The 27114-nt window shown below is 47.0% G+C and overlaps 1 protein-coding gene and 1 long non-coding RNA gene across 7 annotated transcripts in view; one reads left to right on the top strand and one right to left on the bottom strand.

The window, feature by feature from the left end:
• VPS35L (VPS35 endosomal protein sorting factor like) overlaps positions 1–22422 on the top strand; it is a 114180-nt gene extending 91758 nt beyond the window's left edge. For all 6 annotated transcript variants that reach the window (XM_036076018.2, XM_036076019.2, XM_036076017.2 and 3 more), the window contains 5 exons: positions 2286–2425; positions 10300–10465; positions 15375–15493; positions 21556–21702; positions 22175–22422. In XM_036076018.2, coding sequence (XP_035931911.1) covers positions 2286–2425; positions 10300–10465; positions 15375–15493; positions 21556–21702; positions 22175–22273 — 671 coding nt within the window. In that variant the 3' untranslated portion in view covers positions 22274–22422. The remainder of the gene's footprint in view (positions 1–2285; positions 2426–10299; positions 10466–15374; positions 15494–21555; positions 21703–22174) is intronic.
• Positions 21700–26854, bottom strand: LOC144382286 (uncharacterized). The gene is made up of 3 exons (XR_013448881.1): positions 26595–26854; positions 26362–26408; positions 21700–22086 (listed from the first exon to the last, which is right to left on the bottom strand). It is a non-coding gene; the product is annotated as an uncharacterized LOC144382286 (long non-coding RNA).
• Between the last annotated feature and the right edge of the window lie 260 nt (positions 26855–27114).

Below are 27114 nucleotides of genomic sequence, written 5' to 3'. Positions count from 1 at the left end.
GTCCGTGTGTCACTTTCTGAGCGGCCACCAAACCAGTTCCTACATCTGCTGAGCGGTTTCACGTCCCCACCCGCGGTGCACCAGCTTTCCAGTTTCTCAACATCTTTGCCAACGCCTGCTAGTCCCTGATTTTCAATGGTGCCCATCCTGATGTTATCTCCCAGGGATGAAATCTCACTGTGGATTTGATTTGCATGTTTCTAATGATTATTGACGTTGGGCATCCGTTCATGGGCTTGTTGACCATTTGTGTGTTTTCTTCGGAGAAATGTCTATTCAGGTCCTTTGCCCGTTGTTGATCAGGTTACCTGTTTTGCTCTTGCTGGAGAATGTCTTCATATATTCTAGATATAAACCCCTTATCAGATCTAGGAGTTGCAGGTTGATTTTTTTTTTTAGTGCAGATTTGATTGCATTGCTTAGAGCGGGCGATGGCCTTGACCCTCCCTGGGCCACTTTAACTTGGCCACTCACTTTCTGAGCCTATTTCCTTATATGGGCATGGAAACAATTGTGCCTTCCCCATAGGACTGCCGAGGACTAAGAATACAGACTACGACAGGGCCTGGGAGTCTCCATGGTTCCCTCCAACGCTGCCGTTTACTACTGTCTGTAGCCTGAGACAGGAGACCCTGCAGCCTCCTCCTCTGTCTACCAGAGTCTGCATCAGGTGTCTTTTCCCAGAGGCCCTGTATCTAATCTCTTTCTGACAAGATTGACATCAGCTGCTTTGTGTCCCCCACCCCCCCACCCCCCAGACCAAAGGACACAACAGGCTCTGAGAAAGTAGGTGTTAAGTAGTGTGATCACGTTGGTCTCATACCGATGTCGACTCTCGCCTCCTTTTCTCTGTGTGCTCGTGGTGCCTGTTCACCGCTTGGGGAATGTGGTCGGGTTGTGAGTTCAGTTTGGGAGAGACAGCCTGGGAAGGGAGTTTCTGGAAAGCTCTGAGAGAGCTGCCTTTCCTTAACGTGGTTTTTGTTGTCTTTTTTTTTTTTTGCTTTGAAGAAGGAAGAGAAGGCAACCCTCCCCCCCACAGCTGCAGCCGCACACTCTTCTCATTAAGTGCAGGCCTTTGTTGTTGCATGTGCCCCTCTGGGGTGCTGGGTGGGGTTTCGGCGGGGGTTCTGGATGCCGTGGGCCAGTGCCGTGTCCTCTCCGCATCACTGGGAGTCGTTCTGGAGTGGAAGTGTACTTATTTGGACCATGCAAACGTTTGATCTTCTTGGGTAGTTTAAGATTTCACTTGTCAGGTCAGTGTTTTGTCTCTTTTGACCTTGAGGCTTTTTCTCGTGGTGAATGCTTTGGCAGTTCTAGAAAGAACTCTGTCTCCCTCTCAGGCCCCACCTCCAGTCCTGCCTCCTCTCCCCATCCATTCCTTCCTGTCTCTGTCCTCCCATTGCTGCCTCCCACCCAGCTCTTCCTCTTTCCATCCCCCTCTTCCTCTTCCTCTTCCTCTCCCCTTGCCTTGCTTTCTCTCACCCTTTGAGGTCTTCTTGTTTTACAGAATACTAAATATTTTTTAAAATATCTTCATTTCCCAAGTGATTCTCTGGAACGATCACCTAGTCAGAAGTCTCTAAAGCTGTGTATGCGTGCATGTGTGTGTGCACGTATGTGCGTGTGCACGTATGTGCGTGTGTGCATGTGCATGCGCGTGTGTGCATGTATGCATGTGTATACGTGCACGTGTGCGTATGTGTGTGCACGTGTGGATTCCTTCAGCTGTCTCGGTTATTTCTTTAACAAATCCAGGGTGTGCTAGGGTAGACGCAGACAGACCAGAGTTTGCGCCCCACTCTGCCTCAGTGTACCCAGGACCCTGACGCAGGACCACTCGTCCTTCCACACCTTGGTTCCCGTCTGTGAAGTGGGCCCGGTGACTGCTTCCACACGCGGGGCACTGGAGGGTTCCGGGAACCAGTCCAGGTTGAGCCCTCAGCCCCCACAGCTGTGATTTCTTGGCTTTCTGTAAAAATTTGCCACTTGCCTATTTCACTTAATTCTTAAAGCCAGTTTGCAGTTCTTTGAGCTGAGTTGCTCAGTGAAGGAAGGAGGGAGAGAGGGGGAGATGGAAGGCAACAGCAGTGCCCTCTCAACTGAATGTTCCACCAGTTGGGTAAGGTTGCAGAAACCCTCTTGTAGGACCTGCCCGCTTTATGGGGCCCTCAACGTGGCCCGACTTCCACAGAACTCTCAGGACGGGCCTGCAGGCCCAGTGAAGAACAAAGCAGAACCTGAATTTTTCGGAGTTCTCATACACAGACTTTTCTTCTGTCTTGCAGCTGATGCCTTTTTCAAAGCCGCTATAAGCCTCATTCCAGAAGTTCCAAAGATGATTAATATCGATGGAAAGATGCGACCGTCGGAATCATTCCTTCTGGAATTCCTCTGCAATTTCTTTTCTACTTTATTAATAGTTCCGGTACGTTTTGCCAGAAGAGCTATAGGTGATGTCCTTCTTTGATCTGCTTTATATACATTCTTAGCCCTAAAAGTGCAGGGACGTCCTATCTGTATCTGTGTGTTGGTTTTCTAGTCAGATGTTTAAATTACTCAATGTATCTTCTTTTCTTTTTTTTTTTAACTATTATTTATTAAGTAATCTCTTCCCCCAACACAGGGCTCGAACCCATGATCCCAAGATCCCACATGCTCTGTTGACCAAGCCAACCAGGTGCCCCTAAGTTACTCAATGTATTTTCCATTCATTTTGTGTCCTGGGTGTCTTAGTTGAGGTTCTCCATACAGTCAAGGGGGTGCCACTTACTGGGTAAGGGCTCAGGTCTTGGGACCGAGATGTCTAGGGTGGAACCTTGGCTCCCCCTCCTTCCAGCTCTGCAGGTGCGGGCAATCATGTCACATGACTGGGCTGCAGTCTTCTCATCTATAAAATGGAAATAATAATAGTGTCTCTATCTCTGGATTGTTGGGAGGGTTAAGGGAGTGAATACACATACGTGATTAGAACAGTTCGCACATACTCAGCCCTGTAAAAGGTGACGGTGATATTCTTTCAGTGGCAACTCCTAGAAACCAAAACAAGGTGGCTGAGGTCAAAGGAGACATTGTTGGAAGCGTGCTGGGATTTCTCGTGGGACATACTGACGAGCAGTCAGGCTTGAGCTAGCAGGAATCAAGGCCCCTCTCCAGACCCAGCGCCAGGACCCTCAGTATCTAGCAGGGGTTCTTTTTTTTTTTTTTTTTTTTTTAAGATTTTATTTATTTATTTGAGAGAGAGAGAATGAGAGAGAGCACATGAGAGTGGGGAGGGTCAGAGGGAGAAGCAGACTCCCTGCCGAGCAGGGAGCCTGATGCGGGACTCGATCCAGGGACTCCAGGATCATGACCTGAGCCGAAGGCAGTCGCTTAACCAACTGAGCCACCCAGGCGCCCCTCTAGCAGGGGTTCTTAACTTGGGGTCTCCCTACTCCCTGAAGGTCCAGCAGGGGCAACCATGAATTTAGATGAGAAAAAAAAATCTTAATTTTTACAAATCTCAGTGAATAAACTTAGCCCTTTGCTTCACTGTGAGTTATAGGCAGCAGGCCACAGTAATAGTGACATAGCTGGGACTTTGTCACCAAAGAAATCAGGCGTATGTTCTTAACACATTTCAGGTGTGACATATTTCCGAAGATGGCTAATTAAATATATTCACCAGGAAGTAATAGAACACGATATGACAAATACATTGAAAAAATACTTTGACAAGTATATTTTAGCATAATTGGTTTCCTTTGTAGTCTTATGTATTTTATTTTCTGCATTAAAAATCGTGTTCTGAGGAGCCCATAGCCTTCACCAGGCTGTGACAGGGCCAGGCACAAAACAAGATTGGCTCCTGGTAGAGCCAAATGTCTGTAGGAATCAGGAGTCCTTGTTAAAATACAGATTCTTGGGACCCCTCTTCCAGAGAGGCTCACTCACGAGTTTGGGACTGGCCCCTGAGTCAGCATTTTTGAAAGCCTCCTGAGTAAGTCAGGGGTGGACGGTCCTAGGACCACACTTTGACAGGAAGTAACTCTGCTCTCATGAGTAAAGGTTCCTTTCTGGGGTGACACAAATGTTCTAATACTGATTGTGGTGACAGTTGCACATCTCTGTGAATATACTAACCATCACTGAAGTGTGCATTTTGTGTGGGTGAATTGTCTGGCATTCGAATGGTCTCTGGGAGGAGCTGAGGAGACAAAAAATGACGCAGTTTCCAAGTGTCCCAGTTGAGATCCCAAGTTCTCCAGAGGGAGGATGGTGTGGCCAGGAGCTCGATGCTTGACTTCAGTGTTTTCAGATCACTTTCTTAGTCCTTTGTATCATCAGTTTCTCTTTTTTGGATAGTCTAGTTGTCAAGTGAGGGGACCAAAAAGAATCAGAGTTTCTAAGGAGCCAGCTGATTAATGTCATTGTTCACTGGTTAATTGGGATGCATTTTCCTTCTGCACGTGGGGTTTTCTTCATGTCAAAAATCATTGGAGCCTTGACAAAAGCCTTGTGCTTGGAGTCAGAAACTTGAGTGCAGTCTGACCCAGTGACTCAGCAGCACTGTGGCTTTGGGAAAGTTTTCTAACTCTTCGGAGCCTCAATTGTCACCTTTCTAAAATGTCATCAGAATGCTCACCTGGCAGGGCTGCCGTAAGGCCGAATGAAACAACAGATCTGAAAGTGCTTTGGGACCCAGAAGCTCTGTCCCTGGGGCTGCGCGCTGATGACCAGTGGGTGGAATCCAGCCCGTAAACAGGCTCTTTTGGCCACATAATGATGGAAAACATTTGGAATGAATTACCCGCATTTAAAAATTGTTGGATCACAGAAAAACCTGGATTTTCGGCTCCTCTTGAAAAATCCGATCCCGCCATGTGGGGCCCACATTCTCCGACCTGGCCAATTGGCCACAGCTTGGGAGCAGCTGCCCCATTTTGAGGGGTGGGGGGGGCATGTGCCCTCTCTGCAGTTCCCGTGCGCACCTCCGGACCCACTGAACCCATTTCTTTCTTTTTATTTATTTATTTATTTATTTATTTATTTTTTGAAAGATTTTATTTATTTATTTGACAGAGAGAGAGACAGCTAGAGAGGGAACACAAGCAGGGGGAGTGGGAGAGGGAGAAGCAGGCTTCCCGCTGAGCGGGGAGCCCGATGCGGGGCTCGATCCCAGGACCCTGGGATCATGACCTGAGCCGAAGGCAGACGCTTAACGACTGAGCCACCCAGGCGCCCCCCACTGAACCCATTTCTATTGCCTACTGGCCCCTTAGGCATCCACGGGAATGTCCCCCTGGTCTCAGCAGATTTTCTTGTTCCCGGTATCAGTGTGCATGCTTTTGCTAGGGTTTAGTAAAGATAATGAGATGAAGAATAGCCCCAGTGCGACTGCTCATCCATTGCCCTGTGCCGGGAAGTCCTTCCTCATCATTCAGTGTCTAGGACTCCTCCCCCCAAGCCCTGCAAGGGAGGAGTCACTGTGCCTTGTCCACTTAGGGCACCCCGGAGCTGGGGAGCCCGTGCAGCTTGCCTGAGGCTGCACAGCTAGTGAGCAGCCAAGTCAGAATTTGAACCCAGATCTTTGCTGCTCCGGAGCCTGGCTGCACCATCTGAGCCTGAAACGTTTACAGTGCACTTACCTGCTCGAGCTTGAGCCTTAGCAACGACAAATAGCGCTGCACTAAGCATGGGAGTACTAATATCTCTTTGAGGTCCTGATTTCAACTCTCTGGAGAAATACCCAGAGGTGGCATTGCTGGATCTTAGGGTAAGCTCTATTTTTAATTGTTTGAGGAACCCCCATACTGTTCTCCAGAGTGGCTGCATCAGTTTACATCCCTGCCAACTGTGTACAAGGCTTTTATTTATTTATTTTTTGTTATTTTTTTTTTTTTTAAGATTTTATTTATTTATTTGACAGAGAGAGACACAGCGAGAGAGGGAACACAAGCAGGGTGAGTGGGAGAGGGAGAAGCAGGCCTCCCGCGGAGCAGGGAGCCTGATGCGGGGCTTGATCCCAGGACCCTGGGATCATGACCCGAGCCGAAGGCAGACGCCCAACGACTGAGCCACCCAGGCACCCCTGAGTACAAGGCTTTTAAAAGGACTTGATTCATTTTATTTGTTGAGAACAAAATTGAAGTGATTTTAGACTAAATAAACTACCTGGCCCACTTTATTCATATTTAGAAATGCAGAAATAAACATTCCCCCAGGCCAGCCCTCTCTCCGGCAAACAGCACCGGCGTGGAAGCATTTGGAAGCATTCTGCTTTGGTCTTCACCGCGGTCAGCCTCTTGGTGGGCTGCAGATAGACTTCTCTATATAACTGAACTAATGCATTTCTCCTAACATTTTGGTAGGACACGTAGTCTTCATTGAATAGGTTCATTGTTAACACTTCAGAGGCCTAATTTTGATTCAGTTGACTTTTATAGGCAATGGAAATGTTACTACCATCGGTTTTCTGGCCCTGATCACCTAGGACACAGCAGGGAAATGTCTTTTTCTACTCCTAATCCTTGTGAAGAGGTCCAGCCATGAGCATGACATGGGGTCTGAGTGCTGAGCCTCATTCATCCCGTCTATTCCGTAAATACTTGCTGATCTGGGAATTAAAGAGTGAACCAGAGAAGTGCGTCCTCCACTCAGGAAGACAGACACTAAGCAAATAAATACGCGCTTAAAACTACAGTTGTATAAAGCCCCACAAAAAAATACAGGGACTTCTGAGAACCCAGATTTGAAGGGAAGTGGGTCAGGGAAGTTTCCCAAGAACGTGCTGCTAGAGCTGAGATCCACAGGATGACTAGTAATGAAGGGCCTCGGGGGGACAGGAGAGGGCATCCTGGGCATGGGTAAAGGCCCTCAGTGGGAAGGCACACCCTGCATTGGAGGGACCAGAAGAGAGCCTCGGTGAGTCGTCTATGGTGGTGCTGAGGGACGCTGGGGGCGTGAGCCGGTCAGACAGGCCGGGGTGGGCCCCTGCAGAGCCGTGTAGCTCCCCAGACCGTGAGCTGGTTCCCGACAGCCTCGCATCCCCGGGCCGCTCTGTCCCCTGCCCTCCTGCTTCACTCCCCCCCCTTTCCTGCCCTGCTCCTCCCAGCGCCATGCCCCATCCTGCCCCGTGTTCTGGCTCCTTTTCTGAAGGACTTTATTATTTATCACCAACACTTACATACCCCTTCCAGTGAGCCAGCCAGCAGTTCACAAATACTCCACAAACAAGCCTGTTGCTCTCCTCATTGGCACAGAGAGGTGAAGTGACTTACCCAGGGTCACCAGCTCGTAAGCGGCCAAGAGCAGAGTCAAAGCCAGGATGTCTGTGCTCAGTGCATCTTTGCCGCCTCTGATCTTCGCGCGCCTGGAAAGTCAGTCATTTCTAGGGTATTCCTGCCTCTGCCAAGGAATGGCATTTAATACAGGGATTCCTGCAGACCAGAACCAGGGACCCAAAGGGATATTGCAAATAGTGGAAGCCAGGTCCCCTGTCTGTCCAGCTGAAAGAGAGAGAGGGTTGATTGGGAGCTGCCTCATAAACACTGGTTTGCTCTGTCAGGGCGGCAGCCTCGGCAGGGACGCCGGGGCGGGGGGAGGGGGGGGCACCTTGCTCTGCTTGCATTGCCAGCTGAATCCAGGACCTTTTGTTCTTCTAATTTTGTTTTTAAAGATTTATTTATTTATTTTAGGGAGTGGGGGAGGGGCAGAGGAGGAGAAAATCCTGAAGCAGATTTCCCGCTGAGTGCGGAGCAGGACTCAGGGCTCCATCCCAGGACCCTGAGATCATGACCTGAGCCGAAATCAAGAGCGGGCCGCTTAACTGAGCCACCCAGGCGCCCCTTTCTCTTCTTCTTTTAAATCTGTGTTTACTTGCCTTGCTTCGGTTGCTGGCACTGAAGCCTCAAAGTACAATTAAAAAAAAAAAATGTTACGACCACTGAAGCATGGATATCCTATGGAAAACTTTCTCCTGGTGCAGAAGGTTGGAAATAGTCTCGTCTCTTCAGTTATGAGCAAAAAGCTCACGGAAAGGGCTTACTGCAAACCTTTCTGTCTCCATGACCCCTTGTCCCCCTCGGTGGAGGTGCGCTGAATGGGCTCCCACCGCAGTTACGACAGCGGGGATGAAATTGTTACTGGAACATTCAGATTGTTGTTTCTTCCCAAGGCAGGTCCTTAAATAAAAAATATTTTTGAACATCCACACAGCAGAACAAAATAGCCCAGTCAGAAACAGCTGTTCGCAGAGAGCGGCAGGAGTGAGTTGCCAGCTGAGAGCGACTCTAGATGGAAGGCAGACCACAGCGAGGGCAGTTTTGGTCACTGTCGTCTGAGGCGCTCCGCCTCGAGGGCATCATGCGCCCTCTCTCTCGCTGATACCCAGGCGCGATTCCTGTAGATGTTAACAGCTGTACCAACCTGTCACACCCCTCCACCCTCCTTCTCCCGGTTGAAAGTGTACTGCGGGTCATTTCCCACCCATCCTGGTCCCAGCACTTGTCATCCTCGTGCAGGTGTCCACAGTGGCTGGCGTACGGGTGTGGCCTCCCCCCGTCAGCCGGCTCCGTCAGCTCAGAGGGCGGCACGGTAGGAGTCTCTGCTTGAGCCCGGGTTCCTCCGTGGGCCAGCCGTGTGACACGGGGCCCGCTGACCTCTCCGGGGCTCATCTGCCATCTGTGAAATTAGGGGCTGGTCATAACAGTATCTTTCTGGAACGCAGAAAAGCTACCGTGGTGACCGTGAACGTTAGCGACTGTTACTTGTCTTCGTAGCCACCTTGGCGCCTGGCACGGAGAAGGCGTTCCGGCTGTGATACGTTCGGCACTATTTACTGAGTCCTTGCCATGTGCCCGGCACTGCCTCAGAGCCAGGAACAGGGACGGGGCACCGATCACATCGTGTTCCCTGGGCAGCCCTGGCTGTGAACCGGCAACTACGACAGCTGAAGTACCTGTCCTCCCGGGGGTCCGGAGGCTGGGATGAAAGAGAAACGTAAACCAAGAGATGCCGTCAGAGATATTCCCAGAAGGAATAAATAAGTCACTTCAGAACTGCTCTGAAAAAATAAGGACGATTTGTGACGGAGACTGGGGGAGGGGGTGTGGAAGGCTCTGGGTGGATGGCCAGGGAAGGCCTCAATGAGGAGCCCGCACGAAAGATGGGATCTAGAGACCATCGAGGACCGGGTCTGGCCAGGTCTTGCAGATGAAGATTTCAGTCCGAGGGAACAGTAGGGCCGGGAGGCCAGACCTTGGCACATGGGCTGCCGGCTGTAGCCCCCTCTGCCCTTCCATTGAGATCCGTGTGGGAGACTGGCCCCCAGGGACAGCGTCACCCCGGGCGTGCTTCCTTCTCTCCAACTCGTTTCAGCCAGGGGCAGGGACCGGCCGCAGACTGGAAGGCAGGAGCAGAACAAGTTTGGGGTATTTATAAAATACCCTCATGCTCACTGGGCCGTGGTTTGGCAATGGCCTTGTTCTTCTACCAAGGCCGCGGTGGCCTGGCAGGACTGTGGGGGGTCCAGCTGGTCCCAGGAGCCATAAAGGTGTGGCTACCAGGTCAGCAGGGCAGTGGTGGCAGGGCCCGGGCACTCACCCCTGGCGGTAGAGGTCTGGGGGGGTGTGTTCAGGAGGAGAGCCCCAGAATTCCAGGTAGCGTGTCGGAAGGGAAGCCAGCTGCCAGCTTTGTGCAGTCCGGAACCCTCTTTCGGTTCATTTCAGCATCTGAGAAACACCATTCTAAACTCTTGAGTGTCTCTTGGGTTTTTCCTTTCCCAAGAGAGCATCCTCAATTTAGCTGTTAATGTCACTGAACGCCCTAAAGAGCAATGCTATATATAAAGCTGGTGCCTTTGGTGGTGACAGTGATCATTTTTTGGGGGGGGGGTTACCCAGAGTAGGTGGCTTCCGCTGTTGCATCTGCTGCAAGACCCGCAATCTTGCTTTTGTAGTCCAAGGAACAGGGCTTTTTACTGCTACACACATGGGAGAACAAGACTGTAATTTTGGAAACGGGCTATTAAGCTGACAGGTAACTTGGCCTCCTTGATTCCTTGGATCCAAGGAGGCTCTCGGGGCTTGTCTCCCCAGAGTGGAGCATGCTCATCAGTGGGGTTAACAACAGTCTCTGTTTTCTCGGTGTTACTGAACCAGGCTCATGAGTGGCCTTGCCTCCGGGAAGTGGCTGGCACTGTAAGTCCTCCACAGCTGCGAACGGGAGGGACCTGGGCTTCTGTCTTCATGGTTTTGGGGTTTTCCGCCCCCCCCCCTCCGCCTCATATCTAGGATTATTTCTCCTGTTTTGGCTTTTCACTAGGATCATCCCGAACATGGGGTCCTGTTTCTTGTTCGAGAGCTTCTCAACGTGATCCAGGACTACACCTGGGAGGACAGCAGTGACGATAAAATCCGCATCTACACCTGCGTCCTGCACCTCCTCTCCGCCATGAGCCAGGAGAACTACCTCTACCACATAGACAAAGGTAGCGGGGTGCCCTCTTCCTATACTGCTCCGAGCTTGAAGTTCATGAAAGTCCAGTGACATTTTTTTGTTTTCTTTTACTTAATCTAGTTTTTTACCCACCAGGAACTTCTACTCCAGGGCCTTGCTAAATGTGCCCAAATAAGAATTCCCTGAGCAGGTTCCTGAGCCCCATCCCACCCCTTCTTAATTGGGATCCCCAAGAAGGGGCCTGAGAATTTTGTCTAGAACAAACATCCAAAATCATTTCAACAGTCAGACAAGTTTAGAAAAGCATTCTTTTGGATCTGTGCTCTCTTTGGTGCACTACGAATAACCTAGAAAGGTGGTTAAATATATACATGCCTGAGCTTCATCCGGGGCCTGCTCCTAACCCCAGTCTCAGGTGGGACTTTACCCAGTTCTTCAAGTGATGCTGAGATTCCGTGAACCCCTAGTTCAGATGCTCAGAAGGAAGGAGGTGGCCTTGCTCCCCCATGTGCTACCAGCCATTTTGAGTTTGCTGCTAGAAATTTGAAAGCGGACTTCTCATATCCTGGACACACAGGACAGTCCCAATTCCAGACCTCTGCCTGCAGAGCCCAGGCATCTACCTGCTTATCAGACCCTCAGTTCCAGTGATTGGTTTCCCAGAACATGGCCCTATTGTTAAAAGTGCTTTGGCAAGTAATGACATACTTGAGGGTTTAAGCAACTGTCTCTATACACTTGGAAATTTCAGGAAGCAAATTCGCGGGAGGGCCTTCCCCTATGACTCTCAGAGGCTTCCTCTAGCTGGGATTTGGGGGCTAATCGTTAAGATGTAACTTAGGGAGGCTGGTTGATGTCAAGGATGACAGCTCCCACGACTTGAGCTCCTACCGCATGCCGGGTAGCACACCAGACTCCGCGGATCTTCCTCCTATACTCCTTACAGCACTGCAGAGTGTAAGACAAGCATGGGTGCCCCCACTTTCCATTCCAGCAACGGGAGACTCAAGGTCCTGTAGCCAGTTAGTGACGGAAGTGGAATTTACGCCCAGAACTGTGGGGCATGCATCACGCTCCCTCCTCAATTACAAAACAACAGTGTTTTAATTAAAGTGTAACATGCTACATACATGCCATCAGCTGGAAAGCTCAGTGACTCATCACACAGTGAACACACCCAGGTAACCCCCACCCAGATCGTGCCCCCCTTCCAATGAGCACCACCACTTTCCTCTCCACGGTTCACCACTCTCCCGACTTACAGCATCGCACGTTAGTTTATGCAGTTTTCACTTTTATGTGAATGAAATTTAGCATGCATACTTTGGTGTCTAGCTTCTTTTACTCAGTATTCTGTGTGTGAGCTCTGTCCGTGTCGTGCGTAGCTGAGTTCCTCCTTTCGCGTTGCCGTATCGTATTCCGTGGCGTGACCGTACCAGAATTCATTCATTCCCTGACGGATGAACATTTGCATGTTCCCAGTGGTTCTGGTTCTGGCCGTGAACATTCTTGGACCTGTTCTTAGTGTACATTTCTGTTGGCTCTGTGCCTGCAGGTGGAGTTGCCGGCTCATGGGACTTGCTTATGTTCAGCTTTGGTAGCCGGTCTCACGGTCTTCCAAAATGGCTGTACCCATTGACACCCCCGCCAGGCATGAATGAGGGTTCCCTTTGTTCCCTCCCTGCGGTCAGTCTTTTTCATTTTGGCTGTTCTGATGAGTGTAATTTGCATTTCTCTGATGATTAATGAGATTGAGCACCTTTTCCTTTATTTGTTGGCATTTTTATTTCCTTTTTTGCCAAGTGCACATTGAGGGCTTGCAACTATGGAGAGACTTCTGAGGACCAGGCACTGACGTGGAAGTGGGTCTGCAAACCTCAGGCCCTGTGAGAGGGGCAAGCCCTCTCCTCCCTCTTCTGGAGCAGATTCATTTAACCCTCTAAACTTACCACAGCCACGACAGACTGGGGGCCAGAGTGCTAACAAAGGGAGCGTGGCGAGGTTTGATAGGCAGGAGCCTGGCTTTTACATTTCTAGCTTTTAGAGGAGAAAGCGGAAGGATGGGTGGGTTTTTTCCCTTTTTTCTTGGCCCAGCTGTGTTTACCGTGGATGCATAATTGTGACCTGACAATTGTCTTGGTAGGAGAGAGGCCCAGGGGGCCCGAAGGAGGCTTTGCTTTCCCATCCCTTTCTTATTCTAGGCAGCCTTGTAGTGTTGACACAGGTTAGAACTTCTGAAGAACTAGGGTCACAACTTTTTTGCATTTCCAAAGGATGCCTTTGCTGCTTGCTTTCTCGATTAATAAGATGGCATTGTGAAATCACCTGGAGCAAGAACCCCAGCGCTTTCACCCAAGCCTGTGAGAGAGTGGGCGTGTTGGACAGGGAAGGGGAGGATGCCGGCGGACTGAATGTTTACTTCATATGCAGAAAGCGACGATGTGCCTGGAAGACCACAACCCAGGGTGCCTCCGTGAAGCCATTGTAGCCCCTTGGCTGCTCCACGCCACCTGCCAGGCCCTTGAGGCGTTGGGGGTCATGATCCCAGGGCCAGACAGATGCAGGGACTGTAGGCTATTCTTAGTGTCCACTTGCCGGGCATGTCATTTATCTCCCTCGTAAGAGCTGCGCCTGGACTCGCAGGGCCACTGCACACACTGGTCTGACCAACTTCCTTCTAATTCTCAAGTTTCCCCTTTCCTCCCTCCGTCACCACCAAGTGTTAGCATGGAAAACTCATCCCGCCCCCGTTCCCCCTTTAGCACTTCATCTAGTGAATTTAATCTGTAGAGTTTAGCCTGATCTTGCTAATTCCAGAGTTCCATCCCAAGCCTAGATTTTAAGATCTCATAACCCCTTGCACGGCCCGCTTCTAACAATCAGTACATGCTGTTGTGATTGCCTCTTTGCTGGTCTGCATCTCCTTACAGTCTGTGAGCGTCTGTGAGGCAGGGACGGAATCAGCCTTGGCTCCCACTGGGTCCCCAGCTCCTAGCCTGGAACCTGGTGCAGAACAGGCCCTCATCCAGGAGGTGCAAAGAGAGAGAGAGAGAGAGAGTGCGTGTGTGTGCGTGCATGTGCAAGTGAGCAGCCTGCTCCGAACACACCCCTGGCCCCTCTGGGGAGGAAGCCTGGGGTGTGTTGCCATGGGTGGTCTTAGACCTTCTCTCTTTTCCAGTGCTGAGCTCATCAGAAAGAGAGTAGATTCCAACCCGGAGTAAGCCTGAGAATTTATGCCAGGAACTATTCCGGTCCTCAGCGGTAGACGTGAGAAATTCCTTCCTGCCGCCCTGCAAACTCAGGTGGTGGTGAATGGCTGAATCACATTCCTTTACCAGAATCCCAATCTTTTACATTCTTTTAAGAGAATAGCTGTCCTCCTCTGACTGGTGGATAGCAGTTGAGACGCAGCTCCATACACAGGCAGTTCAGAAGTGGATTAGGGATCGCCTTTGCACAGAGAGGCTGGGGAGCAGTTGTTCTTGTTCTTAGGCAACGTGTCTGCAGTCTGCTTACAACTGGTTCAGCCACAGAACTCCGTCATGTGTCTGTGTGTCTGTATGTGTGTGTCGTGGAGAGCACAGGTATGTATTCAATGTACTGTTTTCCCGACTTTTCGGCAGCCTTGCCAGTTTTCAAAATAAAAAGCGGGAAGAATAGTTGTCATTCTTGAAATAGCAACTAGAAATGTACAGAAGGCATAGCTGAAATTACTTAATTACTGTGTGCTTGTTCCCGCCCCATTCTCCGGAAGGTTCAAGACTGATGACAGGAAATTATGAAATATAATTTTAATTTAAAAAATTGGTTCTTAAGCAGCTATAAATTAGGAAATATAGATGTACACATATCTGGGCTCTACTATGGATACTTTTGTCACTTTTTAAAAATTAATAGTATCTTATAATTATGTGTTGTTAGTATAATAATATAGTGTACTATGTGGTAATTAGTAACTATAGATCATGTACTTTTATTATCCTCCAAGTATTTAATACTGTAACAGAGCATTTATTTTTCTGATTTTTTTTAAAAGACTTATTTGACAGAGAGTGTGCATGTGAGGGGAGGGGCATAGAGAAATCCTCAGGCAGACTCCCCTGCTGAGCATGGAGCCCGATGCAGGGCTCAGTCTCAACCCTGAGATCACAATCTGAGCCAAAACCAAGAATTGGACGCTTAACCAGCTGAGCCACCCAGGTGCCCCTGTTGGATTATTTTCTTAAAAATGAATAACTTAATGGCTTCCCCAAGTCAAAGATACGGACTTTTTGTACTAAGGCTTTTTTTTACATTTTTTAAAAATTCATAACCCACACATAGTGATAAAATAAAGTTTACCATTTTAACTATTTTTAAGTGCATAATTCACCTTCATCAAGTATGATGAGTGTTGAGCAGCCATCACCACTACCCATTTCCAAGATTTTTTAATCATTCCAACAAACTCTGTACCCAATAGACAGTGACTTCCCATACCCCCGCCCCCCTGCCCCCTCCTGTGGTGACCTCCACTCTGAGTCCTTCTACACATCTGCCTGTTCCAGTGTCCTGTGGAAGAGGAATCATGCAGTATTTGTCCTTTTGTGTCTGGCATATTTCACTTACATAAAGCTTTCAAGATTCATCCACATTTCAACACGTATCAGAATTTCATTCCTTTTTGGGGCGCCTGGGTGGCTCACTCATTAAGCATCTGCCTTCGGCTCAGGTCATGATCTCAGGGTCCTGGGATCGAGCCCCACCTCGGGCTCCCTGCTCGGCGGGAAGCCTGCTTCTCCCTCTCCCACTCCCCTGCTTGTGCTCCCTCTCTTGCTGTGTCTCTGTCAAATAAATAAAATCTTTAAAAAAAAAAAATTTTCATTCCTTTTTATGATTGCATAATATTCCTTTGTATGGCTAGACCACGCTTTGCTCACTGCTCTGGTCTGTTCCATCAGTTGACTCCAACGACAGCCTGTATGGGGGAGACTCCAAGTTTCTGGCTGAAAACAACAAGCTGTGTGAGACGGTGATGGCTCAGATCCTGGAGCACCTGAAAACCTTGGCCAAGGATGAGGTAGGTGCCCTCTGCCTGCTCACTCTGAATGCACGAGTTTCCAGGGTGGTTGGACATTGGTCTGTTCTGGAAAAGAAACTCGGTCATGTGAGTAATGTGTTTCTGTGCAGACTGATAACTGAGTGCTCCATCCAGGGCTTTTGCTCCTGTACTAAATGCTCTGTGTTTTTCAGTTGCTTGCCTCTCCTACCAGAATGTCAGCCCAGGGACCTTGCGACATGAGTCTCGGAGACCTCCCTGTCTCTGGGGCCCATGTGTCACTCACCACAGCATCCCCCCACCTTGAACAGAGGCCCGCATACAGCAGGTGCTTGATCCGTACATGCTGAATAAATTGCCTGTATTTTGCACATCTTAGGTTTTTTTCATGCCCGCGACCAGCCTGAGATGGAAGTGCTCTGTTTATTCTCATTGGACAGTAAAGGAAACTGAGGCTTAGAGAGGTTTCTCCGCAGCCCTGGGTTTCCTCTGGTGATAGAACAGGGTCGTCACCCTGATCCCCGAGGCTGAACTTTGAACCACTGCATTGCCCTCCTCGACCAAGGCCTTTCGCTTGCTTACCTTGTAAGAAGTGGCATGTAGTTCCTGTCCCACCACAGTGGAGGTTCTGTTTCTCCAGCCTTTGTTTTTGTTTTTTTTAAGATTTTATTTATTCATGAGACAGAGAGGCAGAGGGAGAAGCAGGCTCCCCATTAAGCAGGGAGCCCGATGCAGGGCTCGATCCCAGGAACCCGGGATCACGACCTGAGCCGGAGGCAGGCGCTTAACCAACCGAGCCACCCAGGCGCCCTCTCCAACCTCTGTTATGAGTGTAGCGTTGAGGACTCTGCATTTATCATCTCACTGAATTCTCACGACAGACCAGTGAGGTGGGACAGCTGTTGCTTTACACTGTACGGACAGGGAGACAGTCCCAGAGTGGTCGCTACGCAATGTGGTCGAGGCGGTCTTCTAGAACCCGTGTTCTTAACCACAAATTACATGGATATGTCAGATGTTGCATCTTTTGTTTTCAGAGCAGTTTTTCCCTAGTCTCCATGTAGTTAGATGATAGTTAAATTTAATTTCCATTTAGGACAGTCTACATACCTACCTGTTCTCTTCCCCGGTTATGCCAACCAGCGCTTCCTTTGCAGCTTCAGCCCTAACATGTGGGTGACAGATGGCTCCCAGAGGCCCTGTCTCAGGCTTGTTCAGACCTAGGCTCGTCTCTGGGAGTGTGTTCAGGCTGATTCCTGTTGTGTAGTCAGGGCCTGTGGGAAGGGGGGTGGAGGGGGGCAGTGCCTTAGGAGTCAAAGCTGGCGCCTGACCTTTCTCTGCGTTCTTTCCGTGGGTCAGCTGGTGCCTGAATTTGTTTCCACCTCCATGTACTCCCCTGGGTCTTGCTCTTCACTGCTCCAAGCTGCCTGCTTGAAACTCCAAGCATTTCGTTTTTTTTTATTCCCACCTGGCAAGAGACCACCTGATGCTCATTCCTAATTTCATCCTGGCAGGCCCCATACTCTTCCGCCGCCCTGCTCCTCAATTACCTTTCCCAAAGCTAAGGCAGATTTTGGACTGCCTATTTCCCAGTTGCTTCCCAGCCTTCCCCTTCCTTCCCTTCCCTGGATTCTCCCGTTCCTAGGTTTTGCTCCTTTATCCCCACCTCGTCAAACCCTTTGAAGACAAAATAAGATCAAACTGAATTTTAAGTTTAATTCATACTCATTTCCGGGGCTATATGAAATACCACCATTGTCCTTACCCCCTTCCCCACCAGAAAACCACAAGAATATTGCATAGCTACGGACGTACACGTGTATGATGCACATATGTGTTCTGGGTTCCCATTATCCTCAGGATATTCAAGCAGGTGCTGGAGAAAGTGGGATTTTTTTCTGGACTCCATCCTCCAGTGCCCCCTGCCAAGTTCTAGGGCCAGCCTTAGGGTTAGCAGTAGGTCCCACGTGCATCATAGCACCCTCTCTAGGGAGGGAGCATGTGTTGGTGTGTCCCACCGACCTGGGGACCCTTCTGGATGCAGGGCTGGGGAAGTTAACACATGGAGGGCGCTTCCCTGTCAGGGGACGGGGCAGAATCAGAACCCCAATTTCTTCAGGGAGACTGGTTTATCAAACCAGTGAGTATCGGAAGAGGCAATTCTCCCCCAACTGAAAGGCCTTTTTCAAACACGGGCAAACTTTTAGGGCCAAAGACCCAGCTCTTCTTTGTCTCTTTGTATTGGTAGTTTTCAGGGGAGAGCTCTTCCTATCCTACAGGAGAAATGGGGTCCTTTACCTTGAGCTCCTCTGCCATGAAAAATTCTTCTTAGGCACCTTTTCCTGATTTTTAAAACCATGGGTTCTGGCTCCAACTTCTAGCCCAGGGACCTCTTAGAGCAGTACTGTGTTTAACAGATTACACCCAAGAAAAATTGCCACATGGCTTGAAAATACATTTCTTCACCCTGATGCAACAGGCTGGGTTTAATCAGATGTGGCCACTTACGGCATCAATGACCATAGCCTAGCACAACCCCCAAGCTCACAATAAAAATAAAGCCAAGAACTCTAGGTAGTAGTTGTGTCCCACTACCCGCCCCACCCCCCCGCCACGGAGTTTGTTACCTGGGGCCAGCTACTGTCCAGAAGCAGATTCTCCCCCTTCCTGACGTCTAATCAGGTCAGTAGCAGCCTGACAGGACGTCACGATGCCCGTGTCATTCACCTCATCTCACGGAGCAGTTTATCCCTTTACATCATCATAAGGGTGAGTACAGGACAGTATTTTGAGAGACCAGATTAACATAACTTTTATTATAGTATATAGTTCTATTTTGTTAATTTCTTACTGTGCCTAATTTATAAACTATCAGAGGTATGTACGTATAGGAAAAAACAGTACATACAAGGTTCAGTACTGTCCGTGGTTTCAGGCGTTTACTGGGGGTCTTGGAACGTATTTTTGCAGTTGTGGGGGGACAGTGCTGTGATTGTATTTAATGTTTGTCTCTTTTTCTCTTGGGGGAGGGGGCACTGATTGCAATAATGACTGTGAAACAGGATTCTGAAAAAATAGCAAAGTTGGAATTCTTCTAAAGAACATTTCAACTCACATAATACCAGGGACATTCAGTGAAAATGTCCTTCCATGTATATATGCACATTTACCGACCTAAAATGGAACGTACCATCCTTCATTTTAACAATGCAGTACGAAATGCAGTGTAGGCAAGCACGTCACGGCAGGGGCCCTGGGAGTCTGGGACCTGGGAAACGGGTCAGATTTCTCTACCAGGTGGAGAGCAAAGCTTCCTGTTTTTGAAGACTCCCAGTGCCGATGCCAGGCCTGAGGAGGTCATCTCGATGCTGGGAGCAGCCCTGCTTCCAAAATTTTCTCTTAATCTACATGAAGGGGCTCGGCAGTTTACTCATGAGCTTCGTGAAGTTGTTTGTTTGGGTGTGGTGAAGCTGGGAATCATGCCAGACCCGTGGAGCTTCCTGGAAATGACCATTCTCATAGGAAAATAATGAAAAGAAGCTCTTTTCTATTTAAAACCTCTGGAAAAGAGGAGGGGGGCCTCAAGGCCCTGATTTGGTTCTCTCATAATGTGTTCATGGTTTTTGGGTCTTTGCATGTTGGCTGGCATGACTTCTCATCCCTCAGATCTGTCTCTAATGATTTCACTTTTAATGGGCTGTGCATTTGAAACACATGTGGATTGGGCTTTTTAAGGTAAAATGCTTACTGATAAGATACAGAATAGAGAAATAGCTAGTTGTTAGATATTGTCTCCCTTGTCTTTTAAAAAATCTCTCCCACTTCAATGAAATGTAGTTAAAGGACCTCTCTCAGGGGAGACTCTTTTAGTTGTATTTGAAATGGAATTTGTTTTAGCTTTGTCCTGTAGATACGCATACCCTCCTGTTGTCCCAGCCATCAGACGAGGGCCGGTTCGAAAGGCAGGCAGCAGGTTGGGCTGGAACCCACGGAATGGTGATCTCTGCCCAGGTTCCTGGTTGGGGTAGAAGAACTGCATTGTCTGATTAGAGAGAGGATCCCAAGCAGGCAGTCGGCAGCCACTTAATGAGTCTGTGCCCAGTACGTGCCGCTTTTCTCCCAGGGCCCGCAGGCTTGGGCAGTGCACAGCATGACCCCACTCCTTGACGGTAACGTTCAGTCAGCTCAGCTGCTTCTGTGACTGTCACAGGTCTGGGCCGTTGCCAAGGCAGGCTTAACTGGCCCTGCAATGGAGGTCTCTTCATTGCTGCTCAGCCACCCTTGCCCAACCGTGCTTGAAGCTGCACCTTCATAGTTTTTTTCCTCCACCAAGAGATTGTAAATTCTCACATGGCAGAGGATGGCAGGAAGGATTAAGTTGGTTCAGTAGTGGCTCCCATGAATATTTGTGGAATGATGGATGGACAGATCGATGGTTACTAGGTTGGTTTTATCCACCTTGAGTAGTTGAGAAAAGCAACTCTTAGCTTCTTCAGAATTTGGATTCCTAATGTGATGCTAACACTGGTCTATGGGAATATTCCATCAGCTGGAGTGGAACATGGGAGGGTGTGGGCACAGGCTTTGGAGTCAGACCACTGGAGCCCAAATCCCTGCTTTGTACTTACTACCTGTGGTCCGTGAGCAAGTTCCCCAAAGCTTTCTGAGCTTTGGGTGTCTCTGCAAAATGGGAGTGGATTGGATTCCTCTTGCAGCCTTAAAAAAAACTGCCACAAACTCAACAGCTTAAAACATTCATTTATTATATCAGTTTGGTGAGTTGGCAGTGAAAATCAAGGTGTTGACAGACTGGCTTCTTTAGGATGTTGGCAGACTTGAGTTCCATGCAGTTGTAGGACTGAGGTCCGTTTCCTGGCTGGCTGTTGGCTAGAGGTGTTCTCAGCTTCTAGAAGTTGTCTGCATTTCTTGGCTTTTGGCCCCCTTCTTCCACTTGAAGGCCATCAACGGTAGGTCACATCCTCATGCTTCAAATCTCTGTGATCTCACCCCTTCTGCCTCCTCTTCTGCTACTGGTCTCTCAGAAATTTCTCTGCCTTTTAGGGCTCAAGGGATTAGATTGGGCCCACCCAGATAATCCAGGATTCTCTAAGGTCCATAACTCTAATTTACATCTACAAAGTCCCTTCACCCTAGCACCCAGTATAGTGCTTGAATAACCAGGGGCTGGGATCCTTGGGAGACAGTGCAAAACATGTACCTACATGTGCCTAGCTGGTCAGAAATGTGCTTCCCACAAAGATGTGCTGTGTAGATTAAATGGGATGAGCTGTATAAAGCACGGAGCAGAATACCTGGCCCACTTTAAGGGCTCCTTTCTCATCTGCTTCGCTGGACTCATTGATGTTCTGCATTGTGAGCCAAGGGCATCCAGCAAGGGCCCAGGTCAGCAGCTGTCCAGGGTCCCCATGGACTGTGATAGAACCTGGCTGGCTGGTTAGACCCACCTGTTCACTTGGCCCTCCCACATGCCTCTGTTTACCTTTCAGAACTTGTATCCTTTCTCCAAGGCCTGTTGTTGAATTCAGGTTTGGTCTACCCTGACATTTTGGCTAGACTTTGCTTGTTTAGGTACCTCTAATCAGAGGCAAGATTAGGTATTATAGAATAGTTGCTAAGAAGGCTGGGCCTGGGCTGTTTATGGGGAGCTGTCAGTTGGTCTTTATTTCTGCCCTAGATAGTGACCATACCTTTGGATGGCTTAGGATACATCTGAAAGACATTTTATTGTAGCCTTTCAGTTTTTGTTTGTACTTGCAAGAAGGCCTATCACTTCATTCCTTTACCCTGCTGTGTGCGGAGTCTCATGAAAGTATCACTTGCTTCTGCTTCCATTTCATGAGTAATGCCCATGTGGGAGGCACAGAATGAAGGCTTTATATGCTTCATCTCATTCAATCCTCACTTACCCGAGGAGCTGGCATTACCTTACTCTCCTACAGCTGAAGGTGGGACTCGGGAGGTTAAGCAGCTTGCCCTGCAGAAGATCCGTGGCAGAGCTGGCATCAACACTGGCTCCAGCCTGGGCCCCACGGCCAGATGGTAATCTCTCTCTCCTGTTTCAGGCTCTGAAGCGCCAAAGCTCCCTGGGCCTTTCCTTCTTTAATAGTATCTTGGCACATGGAGACCTGCGCAACAACAGACTCAACCAGCTCTCCGTCAACCTGTGGCACCTGGCACAGAGACATGGCTGTGCAGATACCAGGACCATGGTGAGGCACTGGGAAGGCATGGGGGTCCTGGTGAACCACAGAAAGCCACCGGCCAGAGCACAACTGGCCTCAACAAACCCGTCTCCCCTTTCTTTTTTTCCCTCTGAATAAAATACACATCTATAAAAATGTGAGCTGTTCCTGGTCACACCAAAATCTGATTTTATAAGCAAATTATAATCTAAGAAGTTGTACTTAAAGACTTCACTCTCTTTTATTTTAAAGATTTTATTTATTTGAGAGAGGGGGGGAGCTCAATCCCAGGACCCTGAGATCATGACCTGAGTTGAAGGCAGACCCTTAACTGACTGAGCCACCCAGGCGCCCCATACTTTAAAGACTTTGTTGGTTGCTTCTCCTCCTTTATCCTTCAAAAGACTTTAGCTGTAAGAAAGCATAAGCTCACAATATGGTTGATTTGTTGGTGCACTGGTGAACCAGAAAGGATACTGATTGTTCTTTTTCCTCCTAGGTGAAAACTCTGGAATACATCAAGAAGCGAAGCAAACAACCAGATATGGGTCATCTGACTGAACTGGCCCTCAGGCTCCCTCTGCAAACAAGGACCTGACTAGGGCTGTGAAGCCAAGTCCAGAAAGACCTGCTTTGCTTTATTTTTACATATACAAATTGGTTTCAGCTTTGGCCTCTACCCAGATTACTGAGACAGTGAAGAAGTAGGAATTGTCAGAGCATTAAAATCCAATCTTGTTCACAAGAGTAGCAGTGTCTTTGCGCAAGTGGCCTTTAGATCGACCTTTATCGAGAAACAGAACACAAGTAACATCTGTCACGTGTTTTTTTGTTTTTTAACTAGAAAAACCTTGAAAAGGTGTCTACTTTTAAAGAGCCACTGTTACCTAATTTGAGGGCCTCAAGTCTGGAATTGAATGTTGCCTAAACCACCACAGAAGACTGATAAAAGGCAGATGGTGCAATTAACTTTTCTATCAAAAGCAGCTCTGGATAGAACTTAGAATATGCTGGTATATACCTAGCTGTCGGTGGCAACACAGAAGATGCGGGTGCAGTGGCTCATGCATACGTGGGCACACCAGGGCATGCGTGAGCACCACCAGCAGGCACCCCCACTGCACCCACTGGAACTCCAGGGAGGATGGCAGAGTAAGGTTGTGAACTCACCTTTCCCACGGACACACTAATGATGCAACTACACAACATGCAACTCACTCAGAAAGTTCCAAAGACTTAGCAGAACAGCTCTTACACAGCTAGAGACAAAAAGCTACACTGAGAAGGGTCGGAGGGGCAGAGATAAGGTCAAGAACCACATCCCAGGCACAGTGACCCATAAAGTGGGAGGGATATCACTCATAAATGGCAAGAGTCAAGCTCCTCATAGGGTGGGGTCTGCAGCACCAGTAAGATGAGCTCCCATAATGTTGAGCTGTGGAAATATGTGGGGCTTAACTCTGGGAGAGCCAAAGGCTATAGAAAACTGAGGGTCTACTCTTAATCACTCTGAGACCCAGCACCGAGGCAGCAGTCTGAAAAGTACTGGGTTATACATGAAGGAGATTTACTAATTTTAGGGCATGTGCTGGGAGGGGCAACAATCTGTAGGAATTTTCTCTGGGAATGGAAGAGTTTGCAGGTCACTTTCTATCTTCCTTGCTAGCACCACTGGCACTGACCAGGCATTACTCTTTGGACTCACCTTCCCAACAGGCACAACTTGTGCCTACCACAATGCTCATAGCAGTTGTGGCCAAATCTCACTGCCACCCACCAGTGCGTACACAGCCCACACAGGGGACATGCCTGGAGCACCTGGTTCTGGTGGCCAGGGGAGACAGCACTATTGGCCCCCACAGGATGCCTCCTACAGAAGGCCACTACCTTCAAGACCAGATGTAGCTGACCTACTAAATACAAACATAGAGTAGACAAAGTGGAGTAAGTTCCAAACAAAAGAACCAAAACAAAACCTCAAAAATGAACCAGAGACAAGCAATCTACCTGATAAAAAGAGTTCAAAGTAACAGCCATAAAGATGCTAGCTGGACTTGAATTCAGTGAGAACTTTAACAAAGAGATAGAAAATATAAAAAAGATTCAGAGCTGAATACAATACAAATGAAAAATACCCTCTAGTGTATCAACATCAAATTAGAAGGTACAGAAAAATGAATCAGCAATCTGGAACACAAGGTATTAGAAATCAAGCTGAACATTTGCATTACAAGCATCCCAGGAGAGGACAGAAGAAGAAATGGACAGAAAACTTACTGAATAATAGCTGATAACTTCTATAACCTAGAGAAGGAAATGGACATCTAGCACCAGGAAACACAGAGAGCCCCAAACAAGATGAATCCAAAGAGGTCCACACCAAGACACATGATACGGATGGCTCTTTAACAACACAAATCCACTTACATGTGGATATTTTTTCTATGCAGTACAGCACTACATTTTCTCTTCTGATTTCTTAATTTTTTCTCTAGCTTTAAGAATACAGTATATAATACATATAACAGAAAATATGTGTCAATCAGCTGTTTAAGGCTTCTGGTCAACAGTAGGCTATTAGTAAACTTGGGGGGAGTCAAAAGTTACATGTGGATTTTCAACTGCACAGGGGATTGCTGCCCCTAACCCCTGCATTGTTAGGGGTCAACTGTAGTTACAATGTCAATAATTAATGAAAACCTTAAAAGCAGCAGGAGAAAAGCAACTAATAACATACAAAGGAAACCCCCACAAGGCTATCAACTGATTTTTCAGCAAAAACTATGTGGGCCAGAAAGGAATGGCATGATCTATTCCAAGTGCTGAAAAGAAAAAACCTACAGCCAAGAATGCCCGTCAAGATTATCATTCAGAATTACAGGAGAAATGAGTTTCCCAAACAAAAGTTAGGAGTTCATCACCACTAAACCAGCCTTACAAGAAATGTTAAAGGGACTTCTTTAAGTGTAAAAGGACATAACTAGATGAAAATTATGAAAGAAAAAATTTCACTGGTAAAAACAAACATACAGTAAAGGTAGTAGATCAATCATTTATAATAGTATGAAGGTTAAAAGACAAAAGTAGTATCAATTTTATCTACCATAATGGGTACACAAAATAAAAAGATGTAAAGTATAACACCAAATACATAAAATGTGGAAGGGGAGGGCAGTAAAAATGTAGTGCTTTTCGAATATGTTCAAACTGAAGTGACCATTAAAATATGAAGGAATCCAAGCATAAGACTAAAAGTCATCAAACAAAAGAAAGCAGAACAGAAAAGAACAAAAACAACCAGAAAGCAATTAAAATGGAAGTACAGTTGACCCCTGAACAGCATAGGGTTGAACTGTACATGGATTTTTTTTATAAAAAAATCTATTCCTTATGATTTTCTTACTTTAAGAATACAGTATGTAGTACATCTAACATACAAAATATGTGTTAATCAACTATTTATGTTACCAAGCAAGGCTCCTGGTCAACAGTAGGCTATTAATAGTTAAATTTTGGGGCACTCACAAGTTTTATGTGGATTTTCAACTGCATGGATATCAGTCAGTGTCCCTAACCACCACCTATTCAAGGGCAAATGTATGTATTTATCAATAATTTCTTTAAATGTAAACGGACTAAATGCTCCAATCAAAAGACATAGGGTAACTGAAAGAATGATAAAAAAAAATAAAAAGACACATCCATATGAAGACTCACTTCAGACCACAAGATCTAGCAATCAAAAGAAAAAATTAGAAAAACCACAAACACATAGACACTGAACAACATGGTACTAAACAACCAATGGGTCAATGAAGAAACCAAAAAGGAAATTAAAAAATACCTTGAGACAAATAATAATGGCAATACAACCCTCCAAATCTTTGGAACACAGAAAAAACAGTTCTAAGAAATTTATAGCAATACAGGTCTACCTCAAGAAACAAGAAAAATAACACAATCTAACCTTACAACTAAAGGAACTAGAAAAAGAACAAACAAACCCAAAGTTAGCAGAAGGAATGAAATAATGAAGATCAGAGGGGAAGTAAATGAAATAGAGACCAAAAACAAAACAACAACACAACAATAACAAAAGACCAAGACTAAGAGCTGGTTCTTGAAAAGATAAAATTGATAACCCTTTAGCCACACTCAAGAGAAAAAGAGGACTCAAATATATAAAATCAGACATGAAAGAGAAGTTACAAATGACACTACAGAAATACAAAGAATTATAAGAGACTACTACAAAAAATTATATGCCAACAAACTGGACAATCTAGAAGAAATGGACAAATTACTAGGAACATACAATCTTCCAAAACTGAATAGAGAATAGAAAATCTGGACAGAATGGTTACTAGTAATGAGATTGAATGAGTAATCAAAGAACTCCCAACAAACAGAAGTCCAGGACCCGAAAGCTTCACAGGTAAAGCCAAACATTTAAAAGAGTTAATACCCGTCCTTTTCAATTATTGCAAAAAATTGAAGAGGAACAAATGCTTCCAAATTCTTTCATGAGGCCAGCATTACTCTGATACCAAAACCAAATAAAGATACATACTACGGGGGAAAAATGCTAATTATAAGCCAGTAATATCCCTGATGAACACCAATGCAAAAATGCTCAACAAAATATTAGCAAGCCAAATTCAACAAAACATTGAAAGGATTACTCACCAAGATCAAATGGGATTTATTCCAGGGATGCAAGGATAGTTCAGTATCTGCAAATCAATCAATGTGATACACTACATTAACAAAATGAAGGATTAAAAATCATGATCTTGTTAGATGCAGAAAAAAAAATTTGACAAAATTCAACACCTATTCATGGTAACTCTTAACACAGTGGGTATAGAGGGAACACACTTCATCATCATAAAAGCCCAAACCCACAGCTAACATCATACCCGAAAATGAAAAGCTGAAGGCCTTTCCTCTAAGATCAGGTACAGGACAAGAACGTCTGCTCCCCCAGGTTTCTTCAACATAGTACAGAGGTCCAAGCCATAACAATCATGTAAGAAAAAGAAAAAGCAGTAGTAAAACTGTCACTATTTGCAGATGACATGATTTGTGCAGGTCTGCTGTGGGAAGAGACCTGCAGCCTTGGCAGTTTTAGCTGGCTGCAGGTCCCTTCCCACAGCAGACCTGCACAAACCCGCACAAACCCTGCTATACAGAAAACCCTAAAGACCAAAAAAAAAAAAAAAAAAAAAAAGGCAAAAACAAAAATCAAAACCACTATAATAAATGAATTCAGTAAAAGTTGCAGGATACAAAATTAATACACAGAAATCTGTTTAATTTCTATATGCCAATAATAAACTAGCAGGAGGAGAAATTTTAAAAAAACACTATTTACAACTGCATTAAAAAGAGTAAAATAAGACAGAGCAGACTCTCCACAGATAAATGTAGAGAGGAGGC

Source organism: Halichoerus grypus, chromosome 6, assembly GCF_964656455.1.
Source record: "Halichoerus grypus chromosome 6, mHalGry1.hap1.1, whole genome shotgun sequence".
NCBI classification, from domain to species: Eukaryota; Metazoa; Chordata; class Mammalia; order Carnivora; family Phocidae; genus Halichoerus; species Halichoerus grypus.
This window is presented reverse-complemented; position numbering and strand designations above follow the sequence as displayed.